The sequence below is a fragment of the Cyanistes caeruleus genome, chromosome Z (assembly GCF_971803275.1).
Source record: "Cyanistes caeruleus chromosome Z, bCyaCae1.hap1.1, whole genome shotgun sequence".
NCBI classification, from domain to species: domain Eukaryota; kingdom Metazoa; phylum Chordata; class Aves; order Passeriformes; family Paridae; genus Cyanistes; species Cyanistes caeruleus.
Window position 1 is genome coordinate 13,480,748 of NC_141732.1, and position 25,036 is coordinate 13,505,783.

General features: G+C 38.7%; 1 protein-coding gene across 1 annotated transcript in view; it reads right to left on the reverse strand.

Moving 5' to 3' along the window:
• Positions 1-25,036, reverse strand: part of LOC111940935 (uncharacterized) — a 91,997-nt gene that overhangs the window by 3,432 nt on the left and 63,529 nt on the right. The window contains exons 22-51 of the mRNA XM_086868703.1: positions 24,307-24,442; positions 23,470-23,538; positions 22,860-22,922; positions 21,643-21,720; positions 21,057-21,125; positions 20,393-20,455; positions 19,775-19,837; positions 19,176-19,238; positions 18,558-18,620; positions 17,724-17,786; positions 17,105-17,167; positions 16,396-16,548; positions 16,196-16,258; positions 15,551-15,652; positions 15,351-15,413; positions 14,577-14,819; positions 13,961-14,041; positions 11,687-11,749; positions 11,382-11,444; positions 10,767-10,835; positions 10,139-10,201; positions 8,920-8,997; positions 8,321-8,398; positions 7,718-7,795; positions 7,115-7,192; positions 6,512-6,589; positions 5,909-5,986; positions 5,307-5,384; positions 4,708-4,785; positions 3,487-3,564 (exon numbers count right to left, since the gene is read on the reverse strand). Coding sequence (XP_086724829.1) covers positions 3,487-3,564; positions 4,708-4,785; positions 5,307-5,384; positions 5,909-5,986; positions 6,512-6,589; positions 7,115-7,192; positions 7,718-7,795; positions 8,321-8,398; positions 8,920-8,997; positions 10,139-10,201; positions 10,767-10,835; positions 11,382-11,444; positions 11,687-11,749; positions 13,961-14,041; positions 14,577-14,819; positions 15,351-15,413; positions 15,551-15,652; positions 16,196-16,258; positions 16,396-16,548; positions 17,105-17,167; positions 17,724-17,786; positions 18,558-18,620; positions 19,176-19,238; positions 19,775-19,837; positions 20,393-20,455; positions 21,057-21,125; positions 21,643-21,720; positions 22,860-22,922; positions 23,470-23,538; positions 24,307-24,442 — 2,458 coding nt within the window. The remainder of the gene's footprint in view (positions 1-3,486; positions 3,565-4,707; positions 4,786-5,306; positions 5,385-5,908; positions 5,987-6,511; positions 6,590-7,114; positions 7,193-7,717; positions 7,796-8,320; positions 8,399-8,919; positions 8,998-10,138; positions 10,202-10,766; positions 10,836-11,381; positions 11,445-11,686; positions 11,750-13,960; positions 14,042-14,576; positions 14,820-15,350; positions 15,414-15,550; positions 15,653-16,195; positions 16,259-16,395; positions 16,549-17,104; positions 17,168-17,723; positions 17,787-18,557; positions 18,621-19,175; positions 19,239-19,774; positions 19,838-20,392; positions 20,456-21,056; positions 21,126-21,642; positions 21,721-22,859; positions 22,923-23,469; positions 23,539-24,306; positions 24,443-25,036) is intronic.

Consider the following 25,036-nt stretch of genomic DNA (forward strand, 5'->3'; position numbering starts at 1 on the left):
ATGGCCCAGGAAAAAAGCAGTTGTGGGTAGAATGCTGTCCATGGGAGAGTCTCACACTGCAGCAGATTTGGGCAGGGCTGCTACTCTTGAAAATTAGAACCATGTTGGAAAAGTTCACAGAGAACTGCCTCCCATGGGAAAGACCTCATGGCATAGCAGAAGAGACTCTTCACCCTAAGCAAATTGAAGAAAGGTTTTCAGAAGTGACAGATTGACTGAAAACCCCATGTTTTTGTCCCCCTGTGTCGTCAGTGGGAAGGAAAGAAGGACTGGAGGAGGAGAAACATGGGTTTAGTTCTCATGATCCTTTTTTAATTCTGTTAATAGCAATTTGTTATATATTTGAAAGTTTTGAGCCTGTTTTGCCCTTAAAGTGTTTTCCTCCTAATCCTTATCTCACCTCATGAGCTTTTTAATTGTTCTTTCCCCCGCTTCTGCTCAACTGTGGCAGAGGAGAATAGGTAAATGATTTTTTTGTAGTTACAAAAAAACATTTGCCAGTATCAAACCCACGACATGATCAGATTTTACTTTGCTTACTACCACTGTAAGAACATTCACACATTTCAAAGCAAACCATCCAGCATAAACAGTACTAAGAAAAAGTTAAAATTATTTGAGGTCCAGATTTACTGAACTCTGTTCTACACTATTTCCAAGAAAAAAATGAAAGACAGAGGGTAACAAGAAAAAAAAAACAATCTGATGAACTTCTACAGCTTTGGAGAAAGTAGTTTAAAAAGCAAAGAAATGCAAAGAAGTGAAATGCTTATTGTTGCAAGGAACGCCTATTACAAAATTGTTAATGGTTTTTAAACAGTAAGAAAGGAAAACACCTTTGGTTAAAAAAAAAAAGAAAAAAAAAGAAAAAAAAAAAAGAAAGGAAGAATTTAAAAATAGTAATAAAAGAAGAAAATCAAAAACCTAAATCTGACCCACCTGCCAACAACACTACCCAAAACCAAAAAAAATCCAACTAACCAAGCAACCAAACACAATCAAAAATAAAAATATGCAAGCTAATGCAGATGACTAGAAAAAAGAAACTAGAAAAATTTAAGTACAAAAAATTACAAAAATATTAATCTCTGTCTTATAACTTCCTGTTCTGAAAAATGACTCAGAATGTTTCTGTTTGCACTAGTTGTATTGCTCCACTATGTTCAGCTGTAAATATTGCTGTATTTGCCGGCACAATCTGTGCAGCATGAAAGGAGATGCTGGCTCTGAAACCACATCTAGATGACTCTAATTGCTTGAAAAGCAGACACACCATCAGGAGCAGGACCGTGAGGTGTACTGGTTCCATGGCGTATAAAGTGAGACTGAAAAGATTCTGCTCAGAGAAAGTAAATTTGAATCAGACGAAATACATTATAAAACCAATGAAATGCACAGAACTGAAACAGTTGTGGTTTCAAGGAAAGGCTATTACAAAAATACTAATGATTTATAAAAGAAAGAAAGGAAAAAGCCTTTAGTAAGAAAGAAAGAGAAAGAGAAGGAGAGAGAGGCAGGAAGGCAGGGCAGGAAGGGCAGGCAGGGTAGGCAGGAGGGCAGGAAGGCAGGAAGGGCAGAAGGAAGGGCAGAAGGAAGGAAGGGCGGAAGGAAGGAAGGAAGGGCGGAAGGGCGGGAGGAAGGGCGGAAGGAAGGGCGGGCGGAAGGAAGGGCGGAAGGGCTGAAGGGTGGAAGGAAGAGCGGAAGGAAGGAAGGGTGGAAGGAAGGGTGGAAGAAAGGGCGGAAGGAAGGGCGGAAGTGGCGGAAGGGCGGAAGTGGCGGAAGTGGCGGAAGGGCGGAAGTGGCGGAAGGAAGTGGCGGAAGGAAGTGAGTGAGGGAGTGAGGAAGGGAGTGAGGGAGTGAGGGAGTGAGTGAGGAAGGAAGTGGCGGAAGGAAGTGGCGGAAGGAAGTGGCGGAAGGAAGGAAGTGGCGGAAGGAAGGAAGTGGCGGAAGGAGGGAAGGAGGGAGGGAAGGAGGGAAGGAGGGAAGGAGGGAAGGAAGGAGGGAAGGAGGGAAGGAGGGAAGGAGGGAAGGAGGGAAGGAAGGAGGGAAGGAGGGAAGGAGGGAAGGAGGGAAGGAGGGAAGGAGGGAAGGAGGGAAGGAAGGAGGGAAGGAAGGAGGGAAGGAGGGAAGGAAGGAGGGAAGGAAGGAGGGAAGGAAGGAAGGAAGGAGGGAAGGAAGGAAGGAAGGAAGGAAGGAAGGAAGGAAGGAAGGAAGGAAGGAAGGAAGGAGGGAAGGAAGGAAGGAAGGAAGGAAGGAAGGAAGGAAGGAAGGAAGGAAGGAAGGAAGGAAGGAAGGAAGGAAGGAAGGAAGGAAGGAAGGAAGGAAGGAAGGAAGGAAGGAAGGAAGGAAGGAAGGAAGGAAGGAAGGAAGGAAGGAAGGAAGGAAGGAAGGAAGGAAGGAAGGAAGGAAGGAAGGAAGGAAGGAAGGAAGGAAGGAAGGAAGGAAGGAAGGAAGGAAGGAAGGAAGGAAGGAAGGAAGGAAGGAAGGAAGGAAGGAAGGAAGGAAGGAAGGAAGGAAGGAAGGAAGGAAGGAAGGAAGGAAGGAAGGAAGGAAGGAAGGAAGGAAGGAAGGAAGGAAGGAAGGAAGGAAGGAAGGAAGGAAGGAAGGAAGGAAGGAAGGAAGGAAGTGGCGGAAGGAAGGAAGGAAGTGGCGGAAGGAAGGAAGGAAGTGGCGGAAGGAAGGAAGGAAGTGGCGGAAGGAAGGAAGGAAGGAAGGAAGGAAGGAAGGAAGGAAGGAAGGAAGGAAGGAAGGAAGGAAGGAAGGAAGGAAGGAAGGAAGGAAGGAAGGAAGGAAGGAAGGAAGGAAGGAAGGAAGGAAGGAAGGAAGGAAGGAAGGAAGGAAGGAAGGAAGGAAGGAAGGAAGGAAGGAAGGAAGGAAGGAAGGAAGGAAGGAAGGAAGGAAGGAAGGAAGGAAGGAAGGAAGTGGCGGAAGGAAGGAAGGAAGTGGCGGAAGGAAGGAAGGAAGGAAGGAAGGAAGGAAGGAAGGAAGGAAGGAAGGAAGGAAGGAAGGAAGGAAGGAAGGAAGGGAGGGAGGGAGGGAGGGAGGGAGGGAGGGAGGGAGGGAGGGAGGGAGGGAGGGAGGGAGGGAGGGAGGGAGGGAGGGAGGGAGGGAGGGAGGGAGGGAGGGAGGGAGGGAGGGAAGGAGGAAAAATTATTAAAAAACTATGAAACGAACAGCCACCCACCGACCTACCGCCACTTCTCAAAACTAAAAAAATCCCTTCAAGCAAGCCCACACTGAAACCAAAAATATTCAAGCAATTAGGACAAATGGAAAAAAATAGGAAGTAATCCCTGTGTTAACTTTCACCATCTCTTTTCTCTTCTGAAACAAGTCTCAGAACACTTCTAATAGCATTTTTTTTTTTGCTCCATTATATTTATAACAGAGTGTTGTATTTACCTACAGAATCTATGCACGAAGAAGGGAGATGCTGGCTCTGAACTCCCATCCACGTGACTATTTTTGCTTGAAAAGCAGACTTACCAGCGGGAGACAGAGTAGGAGCAGGAGTAGCAGGAGCAGTAACACTTGCTTGGGGTGAAACACGAGGTTGAAAAATATCTGTTCAGTAAAAATATGTCTTAAAAAGCAAGGAAATGCACCTAATAGAAATGGTTATTTTTTGCAAGGATAGGCTGTTACAAAATGTTTATGATTGAAAACAGAAAGGAAAAATAAAAAGCATTTGCTTGAAAAAAATATAAATGAAAGAGAGCAATTAAAAGACGTACTAAACAAAAAAACAAACCAAACACCCACCTACTCACCTGAACTACTCCCAAAACCAAATAATGCCAAGAAACCCAGCATCCCAACCAAAACTAAAACAAAAAATACCACACTAGGAAATAGGGCCTAATAGAAAAAAACTGCAAAAATAATTTTAATCCGTGTGTTAGCTTTCAGCATCCCCTTTCTCTTCTGAAAAAAAGTCTCAGAAATTTCTGTTACCACCAGTTTTAATGCTCTCTTATGTGAACAAGTAAATATTGCTGTATTTTCCTTAGAAGTTGTGCAGCATGAAGGGAGGTGCCGTCTAGGAACCCACATCGGAGTGACTATTTTTGCTGGAAAAGCAGACTTACCAGCGGGAGACAGAGTAGGAGCAGGAGTAGCAGGAGCAGTAACAATTGCTTGGGGTGAATAACAATTGCTTGGGGTGAAACACGAGGTTGAAAAATATCTGTTCAGTAAAAATATGTCTTAAAAAGCAAGGAAATGCACCTAATAGAAATGGTTATTTTTTGCAAGGATAGGCTGTTACAAAATGTTTATGATTGAAAACAGAAAGGAAAAATAAAAAGCATTTGCTTGAAAAAAATAAATAAAAGAAAGCAACTAAAAGATGTACTAAACAAAAAAAACCCCAAACACCCACCTACTCACCTGAACTACTCCCAAAACCAAATAATGCCAAGAAACCCAGCATCCCAACCAAAACTAGAACAAAAAATACCACACTAGGAAATAGGGCCTAATAGAAAAATACTGCAAAAATAATTTTAATCCGTGTGTTAGCTTTCAGCATCCCCTTTCTCTTCTGAAAAAAAGTCTCAGAAATTTCTGTTACCACCAGTTTTAATGCTCTCTTATGTGAACAAGTAAATATTGCTGTATTTTCCTTAGAAGTTGTGCAGCATGAAGGGAGGTGCCGTCTAGGAACCCACATCGGAGTGACTATTTTTGCTGGAAAAGCAGACTTACCAGCGGGAGACAGAGTAGGAGCAGGAGTAGCAGGAGCAGTAACACTTGCTTGGGGTGAAACACGAGGTTGAAAAATATCTGTTCAGTAAAAATATGTCTTAAAAAGCAAGGAAATGCACCTAATAGAAATGGTTATTTTTTGCAAGGATAGGCTGTTACAAAATGTTTATGATTGAAAACAGAAAGGAAAAATAAAAAGCATTTGCTTGAAAAAAATAAATAAAAGAAAGCAACTAAAAGATGTACTAAACAAAAAAAACCCCAAACACCCACCTACTCACCTGAACTACTCCCAAAACCAAATAATGCCAAGAAACCCAGCATCCCAACCAAAACTAGAACAAAAAATACCACACTAGGAAATAGGGCCTAATAGAAAAATACTGCAAAAATAATTTTAATCCGTGTGTTAGCTTTCAGCATCCCCTTTCTCTTCTGAAAAAAAGTCTCAGAAATTTCTGTTACCACCAGTTTTAATGCTCTCTTATGTGAACAAGTAAATATTGCTGTATTTTCCTTAGAAGTTGTGCAGCATGAAGGGAGGTGCCGTCTAGGAACCCACATCGGAGTGACTATTTTTGCTGGAAAAGCAGACTTACCAGCGGGAGACAGAGTAGGAGCAGGAGTAGCAGGAGCAGTAACACTTGCTTGGGGTGAAACACGAGGTTGAAAAATATCTGTTCAGTAAAAATATGTCTTAAAAAGCAAGGAAATGCACCTAATAGAAATGGTTATTTTTTGCAAGGATAGGCTGTTACAAAATGTTTATGATTGAAAACAGAAAGGAAAAATAAAAAGCATTTGCTTGAAAAAAATATAAATGAAAGAGAGCAATTAAAAGACGTACTAAACAAAAAAACAAATCAAACACCCACCTACTCACCTGAACTACTCCCAAAACCAAATAATGCCAAGAAACCCAGCATCCAAACCAAAACTAAAACAAAAAATACCACACTAGGAAATAGGGCCTAATAGAAAAAAACTGCAAAAATAATTTTAATCCGTGTGTTAGCTTTCAGCATCCCCTTTCTCTTCTGAAAAGAAGTCTCAGAAATTTCTGTTACCACCAGTTTTAATGCTCTCTTATGTGAACAAGTAAATATTGCTGTATTTTCCTTAGAAGTTGTGCAGCATGAAGGGAGGTGCCGTCTAGGAACCCACATCGGAGTGACTATTTTTGCTGGAAAAGCAGACTTACCAGCGGGAGACAGAGTAGGAGCAGGAGTAGCAGGAGCAGTAACAATTGCTTGGGGTGAAACACGAGGTTGAAAAATATCTGTTCAGTAAAAATATGTCTTAAAAAGCAAGGAAATGCACCTAATAGAAATGGTTATTTTTTGCAAGGATAGGCTGTTACAAAATGTTTATGATTGAAAACAGAAAGGAAAAATAAAAAGCATTTGCTTGAAAAAAATATAAATGAAAGAGAGCAATTAGAAGACGTACTAAACAAAAAAAACAAACCAAACACCCACCTACTCACCTGAACTACTCCCAAAACCAAATAATGCCAAGAAACCCAGCATCCAAACCAAAACTAAAACAAAAAATACCACACTAGGAAATAGGGCCTAATAGAAAAAAACTGCAAAAATAATTTTAATCCGTGTGTTAGCTTTCAGCATCCCCTTTCTCTTCTGAAAAAAAGTCTCAGAAATTTCTGTTACCACCAGTTTTAATGCTCTCTTATGTGAACAAGTACATATTGCTGTATTTTCCTTAGAAGTTGTGCAGCATGAAGGGAGGTGCCGTCTAGGAACCCACATCGGAGTGACTATTTTTGCTGGAAAAGCAGACTTACCAGCGGGAGACAGAGTAGGAGCAGGAGTAGCAGGAGCAGTAACACTTGCTTGGGGTGAAACACGAGGTTGAAAAATATCTGTTCAGTAAAAATATGTCTTAAAAAGCAAGGAAATGCACCTAATAGAAATGGTTATTTTTTGCAAGGATAGGCTGTTACAAAATGTTTATGATTGATAACAGAAAGGAAAAATAAAAAGCATTTGCTTGAAAAAAATATAAATGAAAGAGAGCAACTAAAAGACGTACTAAACAAAAAAAACAAACCATACACCCACCTACTCACCTGAACTACTCCCAAAACCAAATAATGCCAAGAAACCCAGCATCCAAACCAAAACTAAAACAAAAAATACCACACTAGGAAATAGGGCCTAATAGAAAAAAACTGCAAAAATAATTTTAATCCGTGTGTTAGCTTTCAGCATCCCCTTTCTCTTCTGAAAAGAAGTCTCAGAAATTTCTGTTACCACCAGTTTTAATGCTCTCTTATGTGAACAAGTAAATATTGCTGTATTTTCCTTAGAAGTTGTGCAGCATGAAGGGAGGTGCCGTCTAGGAACCCACATCGGAGTGACTATTTTTGCTGGAAAAGCAGACTTACCAGCGGGAGACAGAGTAGGAGCAGGAGTAGCAGGAGCAGTAACAATTGCTTGGGGTGAAACACGAGGTTGAAAAATATCTGTTCAGTAAAAATATGTCTTAAAAAGCAAGGAAATGCACCTAATAGAAATGGTTATTTTTTGCAAGGATAGGCTGTTACAAAATGTTTATGATTGAAAACAGAAAGGAAAAATAAAAAGCATTTGCTTGAAAAAAATATAAATGAAAGAGAGCAATTAAAAGACGTACTAAACAAAAAAAACAAACCAAACACCCACCTACTCACCTGAACTACTCCCAAAACCAAATAATGCCAAGAAACCCAGCATCCAAACCAAAACTAAAACAAAAAATACCACACTAGGAAATAGGGCCTAATAGAAAAAAACTGCAAAAATAATTTTAATCCGTGTGTTAGCTTTCAGCATCCCCTTTCTCTTCTGAAAAAAAGTCTCAGAAATTTCTGTTACCACCAGTTTTAATGCTCTCTTATGTGAACAAGTACATATTGCTGTATTTTCCTTAGAAGTTGTGCAGCATGAAGGGAGGTGCCGTCTAGGAACCCACATCGGAGTGACTATTTTTGCTGGAAAAGCAGACTTACCAGCGGGAGACAGAGTAGGAGCAGGAGTAGCAGGAGCAGTAACACTTGCTTGGGGTGAAACACGAGGTTGAAAAATATCTGTTCAGTAAAAATATGTCTTAAAAAGCAAGGAAATGCACCTAATAGAAATGGTTATTTTTTGCAAGGATAGGCTGTTACAAAATGTTTATGATTGATAACAGAAAGGAAAAATAAAAAGCATTTGCTTGAAAAAAATATAAATGAAAGAGAGCAACTAAAAGACGTACTAAACAAAAAAAACAAACCATACACCCACCTACTCACCTGAACTACTCCCAAAACCAAATAATGCCAAGAAACCCAGCATCCAAACCAAAACTAAAACAAAAAATACCACACTAGGAAATAGGGCCTAATAGAAAAAAACTGCAAAAATAATTTTAATCCGTGTGTTAGCTTTCAGCATCCCCTTTCTCTTCTGAAAAGAAGTCTCAGAAATTTCTGTTACCACCAGTTTTAATGCTCTCTTATGTGAACAAGTAAATATTGCTGTATTTTCCTTAGAAGTTGTGCAGCATGAAGGGAGGTGCCGTCTAGGAACCCACATCGGAGTGACTATTTTTGCTGGAAAAGCAGACTTACCAGCGGGAGACAGAGTAGGAGCAGGAGTAGCAGGAGCAGTAACACTTGCTTGGGGTGAAACACGAGGTTGAAAAATATCTGTTCAGTAAAAATATGTCTTAAAAAGCAAGGAAATGCACCTAATAGAAATGGTTATTTTTTGCAAGGATAGGCTGTTACAAAATGTTTATGATTGATAACAGAAAGGAAAAATAAAAAGCATTTGCTTGAAAAAAATAAATAAAAGAAAGCAACTAAAAGATGTACTAAACAAAAAAAACCCCAAACACCCACCTACTCACCTGAACTACTCCCAAAACCAAATAATGCCAAGAAACCCAGCATCCAAACCAAAACTAAAACAAAAAATACCACACTAGGAAATAGGGCCTAATAGAAAAAAACTGCAAAAATAATTTTAATCCGTGTGTTAGCTTTCAGCATCCCCTTTCTCTTCTGAAAAAAAGTCTCAGAAATTTCTGTTACCACCAGTTTTAATGCTCTCTTATGTGAACAAGTAAATATTGCTGTATTTTCCTTAGAAGTTGTGCAGCATGAAGGGAGGTGCCGTCTAGGAACCCACATCGGAGTGACTATTTTTGCTGGAAAAGCAGACTTACCAGCGGGAGACAGAGTAGGAGCAGGAGTAGCAGGAGCAGTAACACTTGCTTGGGGTGAAACACGAGGTTGAAAAATATCTGTTCAGTAAAAATATGTCTTAAAAAGCAAGGAAATGCACCTAATAGAAATGGTTATTTTTTGCAAGGATAGGCTGTTACAAAATGTTTATGATTGATAACAGAAAGGAAAAATAAAAAGCATTTGCTTGAAAAAATATAAATAAAAGAAAGCAACTAAAAGATGTACTAAACAAAAAAAACAAACCATACACCCACCTACTCACCTGAACTACTCCCAAAACCAAATAATGCCAAGAAACCTAGCATCCCAACCAAAACTAGAACAAAACATACCACACTAGGAAATAGGGCCTAATAGAAAAAAACTGCAAAAATAATTTTAATCCGTGTGTTAGCTTTCAGCATCCCCTTTCTCTTCTGAAAAAAAGTCTCAGAAATTTCTGTTACCACCAGTTTTAATGCTCTCTTATGTGAACAAGTAAATATTGCTGTATTTTCCTTAGAAGTTGTGCAGCATGAAGGGAGGTGCCGTCTAGGAACCCACATCGGAGTGACTATTTTTGCTTGAAAAGCAGACTTAGCATCAGGAGGAGGAAGAGGAGTAGAAGGTGTAACGGCTGCTTGTGGTGCAACGCTAACCCGAAAAATATCTGTTCACAGACAGTAAGTTTACTTCAGAGAAGGAAAATTTTAAAAAGCAAGGAAATGCACAGAACTGAAATGCTTATGTTTGCAAGGAATAATGATTATAAAAACATTAATGGCTTATAACCTAGAGCAAGGAAGATGTCTTGGGGGAAAAAAAAAAAAAAAAAGAGTATAAAATAGGAAAAAAATTAAAAGCAGTATTAAAAAAGTCAAAAACCAAACACACACCCAATACTGCTGGTCTGCAAAACCAAAATATCCAAGCAACCAAACAACCAAACCCAAACAAAAACTAATAAAATACCCAGGAAAATAGGGATCAATAGAAAAAAAAAAATGGTAGGAGTTTTAATCCCCGTATTAGCTTTCATCACCCTCTTTCTCTTCTGAAAAATATCTCAGAATATTTTTGTTAGCATGAGTTTAATGCTCTGTTATGTTTACAATTAAATATTGCTGTATTTGCCTACAGAAGCTGTGCAGCATGAAGGGAGATGGTGTCTCAGAACTCACATCCAAGTGACTTTAATTGCTTGAAAAGCAGACTCACCATGGCTTTCAGGATCATGAAGTGCAGCAGCTCCTTTGGGCACAAAGCGAGGCCCAACAGATTCTGTTCAGGGAAAGCAAATTTTCTTCAGAGAAATTAAAATTTAAAAATGCAAGGAAATGCACAGAACTGAAGGGGTTGTGTTTGCAAGGGAAGGTTATTACAAAAATGTTAATGATTTAGAAAAGAAAGGAAAAATGGTAGGAAGGAGGGAGGGAGGTAGGGAAGGCAGTAAGGCAGGAACCAAGGAAGGGAATTAAACATAATAATATAAAAAAAAAAATCAAAACACAAATAGCCACCACTCCCCAAAACCAAAAACATCTAACCAACCAAGCAACCAAATCCAAACTAAAACTAAAACTGAACTATATCCAAGCAACTAAGGACCAATAGAAAAAAACACAACAAAATCTAGTATCCATTTTAATCCCTGTGTTAGCTTTTATCATCCCCATTCTGTTCTGGAAAAAGTCTCAGAGTGGCACTGTTAACACTAGTTTTATTGCTCCATTAGGTTTACATTTAAGTGTTGTTGTACTTGTCTTCAAAATCTGTGCAGCAGGAAGGGAAATGCTGGGTTGAACTCATATCCAAATGACTCTAATTGCTTGAAAGGCAGACTTACCATTACTGTCACGAGCATGAGCAGGAGGTGTTTTGGCTAGATGGTGTCCAATGCGACGCCAAAAAGGTTCTATGCAGAGAAAATAATTTTAAAATTAAGAAGTTTTTAAATTTTAAAGAATTAGGAAATTCACAGCACTGAAATGGTTGTGGTTGCAAGGAAAGATCATTACAAAAGTATTATTGGTTTATAACAGCAAGGAAGGAAAAAATCTTTGGTAAAAGAAACAAAGAAAAAATTTAAATCAGTAATAAGAGCAGAACTCCCCAAAACCTAAACAATAAAGCAAACACACCCCCAACCAACACCACCACTCTCCCAAAACAAAAAATCCAACCAACCAAGCAACCAAACCCAAACTAAATACCCAAAGAAATAAGGAGAGAAAAAAAAAAAAATTACAGTAGTAATTTTAATCCCTATGTTAGCTTTCACCATCTACTTTCTCTTCCGAGAAACGTCTCACAACGTTTCTGTTAGCACCTGCTTTCCTGTTTCATAACGTTTTCAATTAAGTATTGTTGTATTTGCCTACAGAAACTGTTCAGCATAAAGGGAGATGTTGACTCTGAACCCACGTATGAGTGGCTCTAATTGCTTGAAAGGCAGAATTACCATCATGAGCATGAGCAGGAGGTGGACGAGCTGCTTGTGGTAAAACAGGAAGCCAAAAAGAGTCTGTTCAGAGAAAGTAAAATAACTTCAGAGAAAGCAAATTTTAAAAAACATGGAAATACACAGAACTGAAATTGTTGTGGTTGCAAGAAATGGCTATTTCAAAATAAATGTTAGCAGTAGTTTTATAGCTCTATTAGGGTTACATTTAAGTGTACTTGTCTGCAAAAGCTCTGCAGCATGGTGGGAGGTGCTGGGTAGGAACCCACATCCAAGTGACTCTAATTGCTTGAAAAGAGACTTACCATCAGGAGCAGGAGCAGGATGTGTACTGTATGCTTCGGGTTCAATGTGACGCCGAAAAGAGTCTATTCAGAGAAAGCAAATTTACCGCAGTGTCTTAGGTTATAATGTAAGAAATAACAAAAAAGTATGTATTCTATTACCGTCTTGGTAAGCTGTTAAGATAGATGGGGCATTTTCTTTATTGTCCTCATGACTCATTCCTGATAACTTCTTCCACGGGTCTATCTCCGCTAATGGGCCATTAAGGCCTCACTGCATGACTCATAAAATTACATCATCCCATTGTGAGATGCTCTGCCCAAGGGGGAGAGCCAAGCATCCTACCTGGATATAATCTGAGGTTTGGAACACCAGAGCAGCCTTGCCAACTGTTTTTCCAGAGGACAAGAGCTACATAACCACCACTGGACCTTCAGGGGAAAAGCAGACCTTTGGTGATAGACTGGCATTTAATGAAAAAAAGGTAGGAAAGACCTGAGGAACTTAACACTGATGGAGGCTAATGGGAGTTTTTTCTCCTGGCCAATCACTGGCCATTTTTGAGAACTAACAGTAGTTCTGATCATTGAAAAGTGAGATCAACCTGTGAACACCACCCTTTAAAACCTAAGCCCAGGAATTTCACTCTCTCTTTGGTTTCTGGTTTTGGAAAAGGTAACAGAACTCCAGCTCGCTCCCCTCCCCAGGCCCTGCGGCCTGAGTGTGGAGCTGGGCTGGGACTGCCGTGGTTCCCAGGTGGGGGATGGAGCCTGTAGAGTTTCCCCCCCAGGCCGCTACTGGGCTCTGCTGCAGCCTCCCGGGAAGCCTCCAGAACGGCTGAAGGTTTTCTGGGGGGAGCGGGGGATGACTCTAAGCATCGCTGAGCTGAAACCCAGCACCATGAACACCTGCTGCGGCTTGAGCAAGATTTTAACCCTTTCACTACCCAGATGAGACTTGCGGGTTAATCCTTTTTCCAGAGAGAGAGGAAGAGAGAGCATGATCCACATGTAAAGAGACAACATAAACTATCAAAGCCAGTGAGGAAAGGAATTAAGCCTCAGATGGGAAGAGAATAAGATGCACTAATAAGCTGAAATATTCTTTTGTTAAAACTATGGATATGGACAATAATATTCTGAAAAATCTCCTTTAATTCATGAAAAAGTATTTTGGAAGGATGAAGTATTTCAAAGTGTAGATCTAAGCAAAAGTAATTAATTGATGGAGGTGAGTAAATGGTGAAGCACTTGTGATCCTATGAGATGCTGGAACAGAAAAAGAGAAGTAAGAGTTGCTGAAGACTTGTGGCCTTTAAGGGAAAAAGAGAAAACTTCCATTTTCAGAGATGATCACAGAGACAGATGAAGAGAACTTTTGCCTTTGAATAACTCATCCTTAAAATGACACCCCTTGAATCATGGCCCACGAACACACCTCAGAGTGGTGTGAAATAGGAGGAAAGGACTGATGGCAGAGTTTTCCGGTCAGCTGGCACCAGAGAAGTAGAAAGCCATGAGAAAATGGTTTTCTTGTGAAAAACTCTCCATAAAATGACAAAAGAGAACTTCTTTTTCTCTACAAAGACTGATAAAAAGACTATAGCCAAGTTGGGACTACTTTAACCACCAGGTTTTGTCTCTATGTTGTCAATTAAACATGGGAATGGTTGGGTGGTGGAGAAAAAGGGTTTCTGGAGGTTTTATTCTGGTTTCTTAGCCTTGTAGTTTTGCTAATAAACTTTCCTTATTCCTTTTAAGCTTTAAGCCTGTTTTGCCCTTCTTCTAATCCATATCTCACAGCAAGAAATGAGTGAGTTTTCTAGTGATTTTTTAGCTAGTGCTTTAAAACCATGACACCCTTCTACAGGATCCCCGCTTCAGCAGAACCACATCTATCACTCAACAGGAGTGCAGCCAGCATTTAATTGGACTACTACCACCACCCAACCTGACCAACAGAGTGCCAGGTTACGTCCTCACTCTGTCTGTTTAAGCCAGTGTTTTCTGCCTTTATTTTAATTTTCCTCTTAGATTGTAGTTCTGACTTAGAATCTCCGTCTGCTTTGTTTTCAAACTAGTACATAGTACATGTTACCAGCTGCTTGGGTTTCAAAACACCAAAAAAATTCTGTCAATAGAAAGTAAATTTACTTCAGAGAAAGTAAATCTTAAAAAGCAAGAACATGCAATAAGTATTGTTGTATTTGTCTACAGAAGATGTGCAGCATGAAGGGAGATGCTGGCTCTGAACCCACATTCAAGTGACTACAATTGCTTGAAAAGTAAACTTGCCATCATGAGGAGAAGCAGGAGCAGCAGCAGGAGCAGGAGGTGAAGTGGCTGCTTCAAGTTCAAAGTGAACCTGCAAAGATTCTGTTCAGAGAAAGTAAATTTTAAAAAACTAGGAAATGCACAGAACTGGAATGGTTATGGTTGTGAGGAAAGGTTGTTACAAAATGTTAATGGTTTATAGCAGAAAGAAAGAAAAAAGTCTTCAGTTTATAAAAACCCCAAACCCCAAAATAAATTAAAAGAAGTAATAAAAGAAAAAAAATCAAAAATCAAACAACCACCCACCCACTCAGCCACCCACCCACCCACCACTACTCCTCCCCAAAACCAAAAAAACCCAACCGACTAACCAGATCCAAAATGAAATAAAAAATATCCAAGCAAACACAGACCAAGAGAAAAAAAATTATAGTGGTATTTTTAATCACTGTGCTAGCTTTCACATCCTCTTTCTCTACTGAAGAGTCCCTGAACATTTCTGTTAGCACTTGTTTTATTGCTCTACTATGTTTACAATTAAGAATTGTCTTTGCCTACAGAAAGTGTGCAGCATGAAGGAAGATGCCATCTAGGAGGCCGCATCCAAGTGAGTTAAATTTCTTGAATGCACACTTACCACCAGGAGCAGGAACAGGAGCAGGAGCAGGAACAGGAGCAGGAGCAGGAGCAGGAGCAGGAGCAGGAGCAGGAACAGGAGCAGGAACAGGAGCAGGAGCAGGAACAGGAGCAGGAGCAGGAGCAGGAGCAGGAGCAGGAGCAGGAACAGGAGCAGGAGCAGGAGCAGGAGCAGGAGCAGGAGCAGGAGCAGGAGCAGGAGGTGTAATGGCTGCTTGGGGTGAAACACGAGGCTGAAAAATATCTGTTCAGTAAAAGTAAGTATTAAGACACAAGGAAGTGCACCGGACAGAAATGGTTATGGTTGCAAAGAAAGGCTATTACAAAATGTTAATGGTTTAAAACAGAACGAAAAAAAGCGCCTTTGATTAAAAAAAAATTAAAAAACAAGAAGAAAGCAATTAAAAGAATTACTAAAAAAACCCAAAAAACAAATACCCAACCACCCACCAACCTCAACCACTCCCTAAAACGAAAAAATTCAAAGCAACCAAACATCCCAACACGAACTAAATCCAAAGAAAGCAAAAAAGAAAAGGGGACTAATAGAAAAGACCATTGGAATGGTAATTTTAATCCCGCTGTTAGCTTTCATCAACCACTTTCTCTTCTGAAGAATGTCTCAGGATATTCCTGTTTGCACTAATTGTATTGCTCCACTATGTATACAATTTAATACTGCTGTATTTGCCTACAGAAGCTCTGCAGCAGGAAAGGAGATGCTGGCTCTGAACACACATCCAAGACACTTTAATTGCTTGAAAAGCAGACTCACCATCAGGAGCAGGACCACGAGGTGTACAGGTTCCTTGGGGTACAAATGGAAGCCAGAAAGATCCTGCTCAGAGAAAGTAAATTTACTTCAGATAAGGTAAATTTTAAGACCAAGGAAATGCACGGAACTGAAATGGTTGTGGTTGCAAAGAAAGGCTATGTTGGTTCCAGACACAGTGTAGGTTCTGTAGGGTGACGCACCAGGGGTTCCAGAAAAAATGTAGGTCCTGTAGGGTGGCACACCAGGGGTTGTGTCGGGTCCAGACAAAATATAGGTTCTTTTTCTAGGCTCTCCCCTATGTGCTGGAATAAAAAAAATGAAAGAATAAAAAAGAAATTGAGAAAATCTGTATTTGTTGTTAAATACCTCTCAAAAATGTACATATTTGAGGAACGTCTAAGTTTTTGCTTGTTTTCTTAAATGCATCTTTGAAACACAGGGCATCTGATTATAGATATTAATCTTTAATAGACCAAGGACATTTAGCAAAAGTATCCTGCCCTAGGAAGGGCTGGAAAGCAATAGCACTTTGTTTGCTACAAATACTTACAGACACCTTTTCCCCCTCACCATTAGAATTCCTAATTCCCATGGTTTTAATCAAGGGAAAAAACTTATTCTGAAATCTCCCTGAAAAAAATTTTAATCCCTGAGTTAGATTTCCCCATCCTCTTTCTCTTCTGAAAAATGTCTCAGGACATTTCTGTTATCATCAGTTTTATTGCTCCTTTATCTTTACAATTAGGTATTGTTGTATTTGCCTACAGAAGCTGTGCAGCAGGAAGGGAGATGCTGGCTCTGAACACACATCCAAGCGACTCTAATTGCTTGAAAAGCAGACTCACCATCAGGAGCAGGACCACGAGGTGTACGGGTTCCTTGGGGTACAGAGGGAAGCCTGAAAGATCCTGCTCAGAGAAAATAAATTTTCCACAGAGAAGGTAAATTTTAAGACCAAGGAAATGCACGGAACTGAAATGGTTGTTGTTGCAAGGAAAGGCTATGTTGGTTCCAGACACAGTGTAGGTCCTGTAGGGTGACACACCAGGGGTTGTGTTGGTTCCAGTCACAGTGTAGGTTTTGTAGGTTGACACACCAGGGCTTCCAGAAAAAATGTAGGTCCTGTAGGATGACACACCAGGGGTTGTGTCGGGTCCAGACAAAATGTAGGTTCTTTGTCTAGGCTCTCCCCTATGTGCTGGAATAAAAAAAATGAAAGAATAAAAAAGAAATTGAGAAAATCTGTATTTGTTGTTAAATACCTCTCAAAAATGTACATATTTGAGGAACGTCTAAGTTTTTGCTTGTTTTCTTAAATGCATCTTTGAAACACAGGGCATCTGATTATAGATATTAATCTTTAATAGACCAAGGACATTTAGCAAAAGTATCCTGCCCTAGGAAGGGCTGGAAAGCAATAGCACTTTGTTTGCTACAAATACTTACAGACACCTTTACCCCCTCACCATTAGAATTCCTAATTCCCATGGTTTTAATCAAGGGAAAAAACTTATTCTGAAATCTCCCTGAAAAAAATTTTAATCCCTGAGTTACGTTTCCCCATCCTCTTTCTCTTCTGAAAAATGTCTCAGGACATTTCTGTTATCATCAGTTTTATTGCTCCTTTATCAATAGGTATATCAATATCAATTAGGTATTGTTGTATTCCCCTACAGAAGCTGTGCAGGAGGAAGGGAGATGCTGGCTCTGAACCCACATCCAAGCGACTCTAATTGCTTGAAAAGCAGACTCACCATCAGGAGCAGGGCCACGAGGTGTACCGGTTCCTCGGGGTACAAACGGAAGCTGAAAAGATCCTGCTCAGAGAAAATAAATTTTCCACAGAGAAGGTAAATTTTGAAAAACAAAGAAATGCTGAGAAGAAAAAACATTGTTTGCAAGGAAGGGCTATTGCATAAATGTCAATGGTTTATAAAAGAAAGAAAAAAAAATAAAAAAAGCTTTGGTAAACAAAAAATATAAAATATTACAGAATTAAAATTAAAAAAATCCTCAAAGGAAGCAGCCACTCTCCCTACCACCACAACTCTCCAAAGTAACACCAACCAAACAAGGAACCAAAAGTCCAACCAACCAATCAAGCAACCAAACCAAAACTAAACCAGAAAATATCCCCACAAATATGGACCGATTGAATAAAAAATTACAGTACAAATTTTTATCTCTACATTAGTGCTCAAAATCGCCTTTCTCTTCTGAAACATGTCTCAGAATGGTTTTCTTAGCACTACTTTTCTGCTCCGCAATCTTTGCGCTTAACTTACATTGTATGTACGTACAGAAACTGTGAAGCACAAAGCTGGCCCTGAAGACGCATTGAAGTGACTTTAATTGCTTGAAAAGTAGACTTACCACCAGGAGCAGGACCACGAGGTGTACAGGTTCCTTGGGGTACAGCGGGAAGCTGAAAAGATTCTGTTCAGAGAAAGTAAATTGACTTCAGAGAAGGTAAATTTTAAGACCAAGGAAATGCACAGAACTGAAATGGTTGTGGTTGCAAGGAAAGACTATGTTGGTTCCAGACACAGTGTAGGTTCTCTAGGGTGACACACCAGGGGTTGTGTCGGTTCCAGACACAATGCAGGCTCTTTGTCTACACTCTCTTCCATGTGTTGGAATAAAAATAAAAACAACAAATCAAGGGAGAATCTACATTTATTTTGAAATCTATCTCACTAAGGCATGTACTTGAAGTATTTGTAATTGCTTGCTTCTTGTATTGAGAGCTTATTTGTAACACAGGGGATCTGATTATAGATATTAATCTTTAATAGACAAAGGACATTAGCAAATGTATCCTGCCCTAGGAAGGGTTGAAAAACAATAGCTCTATATTTTAAGATATATATATGTGTGTGTGTGTGTGTGTGTGTGTGTGTAGTAAATATATTTAAAGACGTATTTTACCCGCATCATTTTAACTGTTATGGTGAGATTTTTAATCAAGCAAACAAGCTTATTCAGCAATCTCCCTGACAAAATTTTAATCCCTCTGTTAGCTTTTACCACTTCCTTTCTCTTCTGAAAAATGTCTCAGGACATTTCTGTTACAACTAGTTATATTGCTCCATTATTTTTGCACTTGACTATTGTTATAGTTGCCTGCAGAACCTGTGCAGCATGACAAGAGATGCTGGCTCTGAACTCATATCCAAGTGACTCAAATTGCTTGAAAAGCAGACTCACCATCAGGAGCAGGGCCACGAGGTGTACCGGTTCCTCGGGGTACAGAGGGAAGCTGAAAAGATCCTGCTCAGAGAAAGTAAATTTACTTCAGAGAAGGTAAATTTTGAAAAACAAAGAAATGCTGAGAAGAAAAAACATTGTTTGCAAGGAAGGGCTATTGCATAAATGTCAATGGTTTATAACAGAAAGAAAAAAAATAAAAAAAGCTTTGGTAAACAAAAAATATAAAATATTACAGAATTAAAATTAAAAAAAACCTCCAAGGAAGCAGCCACTCTCCCTACCACCACAACTCTCCAAAGTAACACCAACCAAACAAGGAACCAAAAATCCAACCAACCAATCAAGCAACCAAACCAAAACTAAACCAGAAAATATCCCCACAAATATGGACCGATTGAATAAAAAACTACAGTACAAATTTTTATCTCTACATTAGTGCTCAAAATCGCCTTTCTCTTCTGAAACATGTCTCAGAATGGTTTTCTTAGCACTACTTTTCTGCTCTGCAATCTTTGCACTTAACTTACATTGTATGTACATACAGAAACTGTGAAGCACAAAGCTGGCCCTGAAGACACATTGAAGTGACTTTAATTGCTTGAAAAGTAGACTTACCACCAGGAGCAGGACCACGAGGTGTCCTGGTTCCTCGGGGTACAGAGGGAAGCTGAAAAGATCCTGCTCAGAGAAAGTAAATTTACTTCAGAGAAGGTAAATTTTAAGACCAAGGAAATGCACAGAACTGAAATGGTTGTGGTTGCAACTAAAGACTATTTGAATTGTCAATTGTATATAACAGAAAGAGTGAATAAAAATCTTTTTTTAAGGAAAAAAAATAGAAAGGAAGAAATTTAATGAACTGATAAAAAACCCATAAAACAGTCATTCACTACAAATACCTCTTCCCAATACAAAAAATCCAACCAATTAATTAAGAAACCGCACACCAACTGAAACCAAAAATATCCAAGCAATAAGGGCCAATAGGAAAAAAAAAATACAGTAGTAATTTTAATCCCTGCGTTAGCTTTCACCATCCACTTTCTCTTCTGATACAAGTTTGATAACATTTCTGTTAGCATCAGTTTTATTGCTCCTTTATCTTTACAATTAGGTATTGTTGTATTCCCCTACAGAATCTGTGCAGCAGGAAGGGAGATGCTGTCTCAGAACCCACATCCAAGCGACTCTAATTGCTTGAAAAGCAGACTCACCATCAGGAGCAGGGCCACGAGGTGTACCGGTTCCGTGGGGTACAAACGGAAGCTGAAAAGATCCTGCTCAGAGAAAGTAAATTTACTTGAGAGAAGGTAAATTTTGAAAAACAAAGAAATGCTGAGAAGAAAAAACATTGTTTGCAAGGAAGGGCTATTTCATAAATGTCAATGGTTTATAACAGAAAGAAAAAAAATAAAAAAAGCTTTGGTAAACAAAAAATATAAAATATTACAGAATTAAAATTAAAAAAAACCTCCAAGGAAGCAGCCACTCTCCCTACCACCACAACTCTCCAAAGTAACACCAACCAAACAAGGAACCAAAAATCCAACCAACCAATCAAGCAACCAAACCAAAACTAAACCAGAAAATATCCCCACAAATATGGACCGATTGAATAAAAAATTACAGTACAAATTTTTATCTCTACATTAGTGCTCAAAATCGCCTTTCTCTTCTGAAACATGTCTTAGAATGGTTTTCTTAGCACTACTTTTCTGCTCTGCAATCTTTGCGCTTAACTTACATTGTATGTACGTACAGAAACTGTGAAGCACAAAGCTGGCCCTGAAGACGCATTGAAGTGACTTTAATTGCTTGAAAAGTAGACTTACCACCAGGAGCAGGACCACGAGGTGTCCTGGTTCCTCGGGGTACAGAGGGAAGCTGGAAAGATTCTGTTCATAGAAAGTAAATTTACTTCCCCTAAGGCAAATTTTTAAGACCAAGGAAATGCAGAGAACTGTAATGGTTGAAATGCTGTTACAAAACTATTAATGATTTATACCAGAAAGGAAACAAACACCTTTATTAGGAAAAAAAAAAAAAACAGTAGAAAGAGAAAGGAATAAAAGAATAAATAAATATAAATAAATATACTAAACAAATAAAGAAACAAACAAATTAATAATAATAATAGTAGTAGTAGTAGGAAAAACCAAAACCAAACATCATACAACACATCCACCACTCCCCAAAATCAAAAATCTCAATAAGGGAACCAAACCAAAACTGAAAATATTAAATTTCTAAGCAAACTGAAACAAAATAAAACAAAACAAAATTTACGATAGTAATTTTAATCCCTATGTTAGCTTTCACCATCCCCTTTCTCTTCTTTGAAAAGTCTTACAACATTTCTGTCAAAACCAGTTTTATTGTTCCATTAGGTTAACATTTAAGTATTGTATTTGCCTTAGAGGTTGAGCAGCATGAAAGGAATTACTGGGTTTAGCTCACACATGCAAGTGACTCTAATTGCTTGAAAAGCAGACTTACCACCAGAAGCAGGAGTATGAGAAGCTGGTATACTGGATGCTTGAGGTGAAAGGTGAGGCTGAAAAATATCTGTTAGGAGAAGGTAAATTTTAAAAAACAAGGGAGTACACAGAATGGGAATAGTTATGTTTGCAAGAAAACACTATCACATAAATGTTAATGGTTTATAACAGAAAGAAACGAAAAGGCTTTGGTGGAAAAAAAAATAAAAATTAAAAGAAGTAATAAATGAAAAAGATCAAAAACCAAATACCAACTCACCCACAATCTCCACTCCCCAAAACCAAAAATATCCAACCAAACAAGGAACCAAATCAAAACTAAAATCAAAAATATTTAAGCTAATTGGTGACCAGTAGGCAATAAAACCCATTGCAGCAGTAATTTAATTCCTGTGTTAACTTTCACCATCCCCTTTCTCTTCTGAAAAAGTCTCCAAAAGTTTTGTCTGCATTAATATTATTAATCCATTTTCTTTGCACTTAAGGGATTGTTGTATTTTCCTTAGAAGTTGTGCAGCATGAAGGGAGGTGCCGTCTAGGAACCCACATCGGAGTGACTATTTTTGCTTGAAAAGCAGACTTACCTTTGGGAGACAGAGTAGGAGCAGGAGTAGCAGGAGCAGTAACACTTGCTTGGGGTGAAACACGAGGTTGAAAAATATCTGTTCAGTAAAAATATGTCTTAAAAAGCAAGGAAATGCACCTAATAGAAATGGTTATTTTTTGCAAGGATAGGCTGTTACAAAATGTTTATGATTGATAACAGAAAGGAAAAATAAAAAGCATTTGCTTGAAAAAAATATAAATAAAAGAAAGCAACTAAAAGATGTACTAAACAAAAAAAACAAACCAAACACCCACCTACTCACCTGAACTACTCCCAAAACCAAATAATGCCAAGAAACCCAGCATCCAAACCATAACTAAAACAAAAAATACCACACTAGGAAATAGGGCCTAATAGAAAAAAACTGCAAAAATAATTTTAATCCGTGTGTTAGCTTTCAGCATCCCCTTTCTCTTCTGAAAAAAAGTCTCAGAAATTTCTGTTACCACCAGTTTTAATGCTCTCTTATGTGAACAAGTAAATATTGCTGTATTTTCCTTAGAAGTTGTGCAGCATGATAGGAGATGCTGGCTAAGAACCCACATCGGAGTGACTATTTTTGCTTGAAAAGCAGACTTAGCATCAGGAGGAGGAAGAGGAGTAGAAGGCGTAACGGCTGCTTGGGGTGCAACGCTAACCCGAAAAATATCTGTTCAGAGACAGTAAGTTTACTTCAGAGAAGGAAAATTTTAAAAAGCAAGGAAATGCACAGAACTGAAATGCTTATGTTTGCAAGGAATAATGATTATAAAAACATTAATGGCTTATAACCTAGAGCAAGGAAGAAGTCTTGGGGGGAAAAAAAAAAAAAAAGTATAAAATAGGAAAAAAATTAAAAGCAGTATTAAAAAAGTCAAAAACCAAACACACACCCAATACTGCTGGTCTGCAAAACCAAAATATCCAAGCAACCAAACAACCAAACCCAAACAAAAACTAATAAAATACCCAGGAAAATAGGGATCAATAGAAAAAAAAAAATGGTAGGAGTTTTAATCCCCGTATTAGCTTTCATCACCCTCTTTCTCTTCTGAAAAATATCTCAGAATATTTTTGTTAGCATGAGTTTAATGCTCTGTTATGTTTACAATTAAATATTGCTGTATTTGCCTACAGAAGCTGTGCAGCATGAAGGGAGATGGTGTCTCAGAACTCACATCCAAGTGACTTTAATTGCTTGAAAAGCAGACTCACCATGGCTTTCAGGATCATGAGGTGCAGCAGCTCCTTTGGGCACAAAGCGAGGCCCAACAGATTCTGTTCAGGGAAAGCAAATTTTCTTCAGAGAAAGTAAAATTTAAAAATGCAAGGAAATGCACAGAACTGAAGGGGTTGTGTTTGCAAGGGAAGGTTATTACAAAAATGTTAATGATTTATAGCAGAAAGAGAGGAAAAATGGAAGGCAAGGCAAGGCAAAGGAACAGAAGGGAATTAAATGTAATAATATAAAAAAATCAAAAAAATAACACCCACCAACACACCACCACCACTCCCCATAACCAAAAACATCTAACCAACCAAGCAACCAAATCCAAACTAAAACTAAAATTGAACTATATCCAAGCAACTAAGGACCAATAGAAAAAAAAACATTACAGTATGAATTTTATTCCCTGTGTTAGCTTTTACCATCCCCATTCTGTTCTGAAAAAAGTCTCAGAGTGGCACTGTTAACACTAGTTTTATTGCTCCATTAGGTTTACATTAAGTGTTGCATTTGCCTACAAAATCTGTGCAGCAGGAAGGGAAATGTTTGGTTTAACTCATATCCAAGTGACTCTAATTGCTTGAAAGGCAGACTTACCATTACTGTCACGAGCATGAGCAGGAGGTGTTTTGGCTAGTTGGCGCCCAATACGACGCCAAAAAGGTTCTATGCAGAGAAAGTAATTTTAAAATTAAGAAGTTTTTAAATTTTAAAGAATTAGGAAATTCACAGCACTGAAATGGTTGTGGTTGCAAGGAAAGATCATTACAAAAGTATTATTGGTTTATAACAGCAAGGAAGGAAAAAATCTTTGGTAAAAAAAAGGAAAGAAAGAAAATCTTAAACAGGAAAAAAAACCCCCCACAAAACCCCATAAACCAAAAACACCCCCAACCAACACCACCACTCTCCCAAAACAAAAAATCCAAGCAACTGAACTGAAACTAAAACCAAATATTCAAAGAAATAAGAAAAAAATAAATACGGGGAGGGGAGGGGAGGGGAGGGGAGGGGAGGGGAGGGGAGGGGAGGGGAGGGGAGGGGAGGGGAGGGGAGGGGAGGGGAGGGGAGGGGAGCTTTTTTTGATAGAAATCAAAAACCAAACCCACCCACCACTACCACTCTCCAAAACCTACAAAATCCAACCAACTAAACAACTAAACCCAAACTAAAACCAAGAAAAACCCAAGGAAACAGGGTCCAATTAAAAAACCAAAAATACTTAGTAATTTTAATCCCTCTGGTTGCTTTCATCATCCCCTTTCTCTTCTGAAAAATGTCTCAGGACAATTCTGTTCACACTAATTTTATTGCTCCATTATGTTAGCAATTAGATATTGCTGTATTTGCCTACAGAAGCTGTGCAGCATGAAGGGAGATGCTGTCTCAGAACTCACATCCAAGTGACTCTAATTGCTTGAAAAGCAGACTTACCTTTAGAAGGAGGAGCAGGAGGTGTAACAGCTGCTTCAGGTTTAATGTGAACCCCTGAAGATTCTCTTCCTGTTGTTAATGCTTCATGTCTGGCAGATGCCAGTGAGTAGAGCTCCATAAAACTTTTAAGCACATTCTTTAAATAATAGTAAAAGGAATCATTAGTGCCAGGCAAGCTCTACTTAAATGCCAAATAGGAGACATCCAAATTTGTTACAAAAGACACAATATTTTTTAGCAGAGACATCACATAGTCAATAGTATATAATATATAGATAGAAAGATAGATATAGATACAGATATATAGTATATATAGTGTATATAGATATACATATATGTAGTATATAGTAGTAGGCAGAATTTCAGTCCCAGGACTTAAATATCAGAAAGGTCTAACACTGGATTTTGCATTTATTCTCAAATCTTGAATATTAATATCATTGAAGAAAAGGACATGACTCCACATTCTAGTTCAGAACATGCTTTGATGAGATATTTTCAAGCATGCAGTACAGCACTGAGTTCTTGATACAATTTTTTCATTTTATTTCAGTACAAGACTCAGTGCGGATTCAATTTCTGTTCCCAAAAAATTACAACACAATTTCAGGCTAATGTTCACACTTCCAAAATTAGTCAATTTACTAATCTTTCCAATCCTCAGCAAAAAAAAGTAACTTGACTGAAACAGAAGAAACACACTAAACCTACAAAGCTCAAAAAACAATCT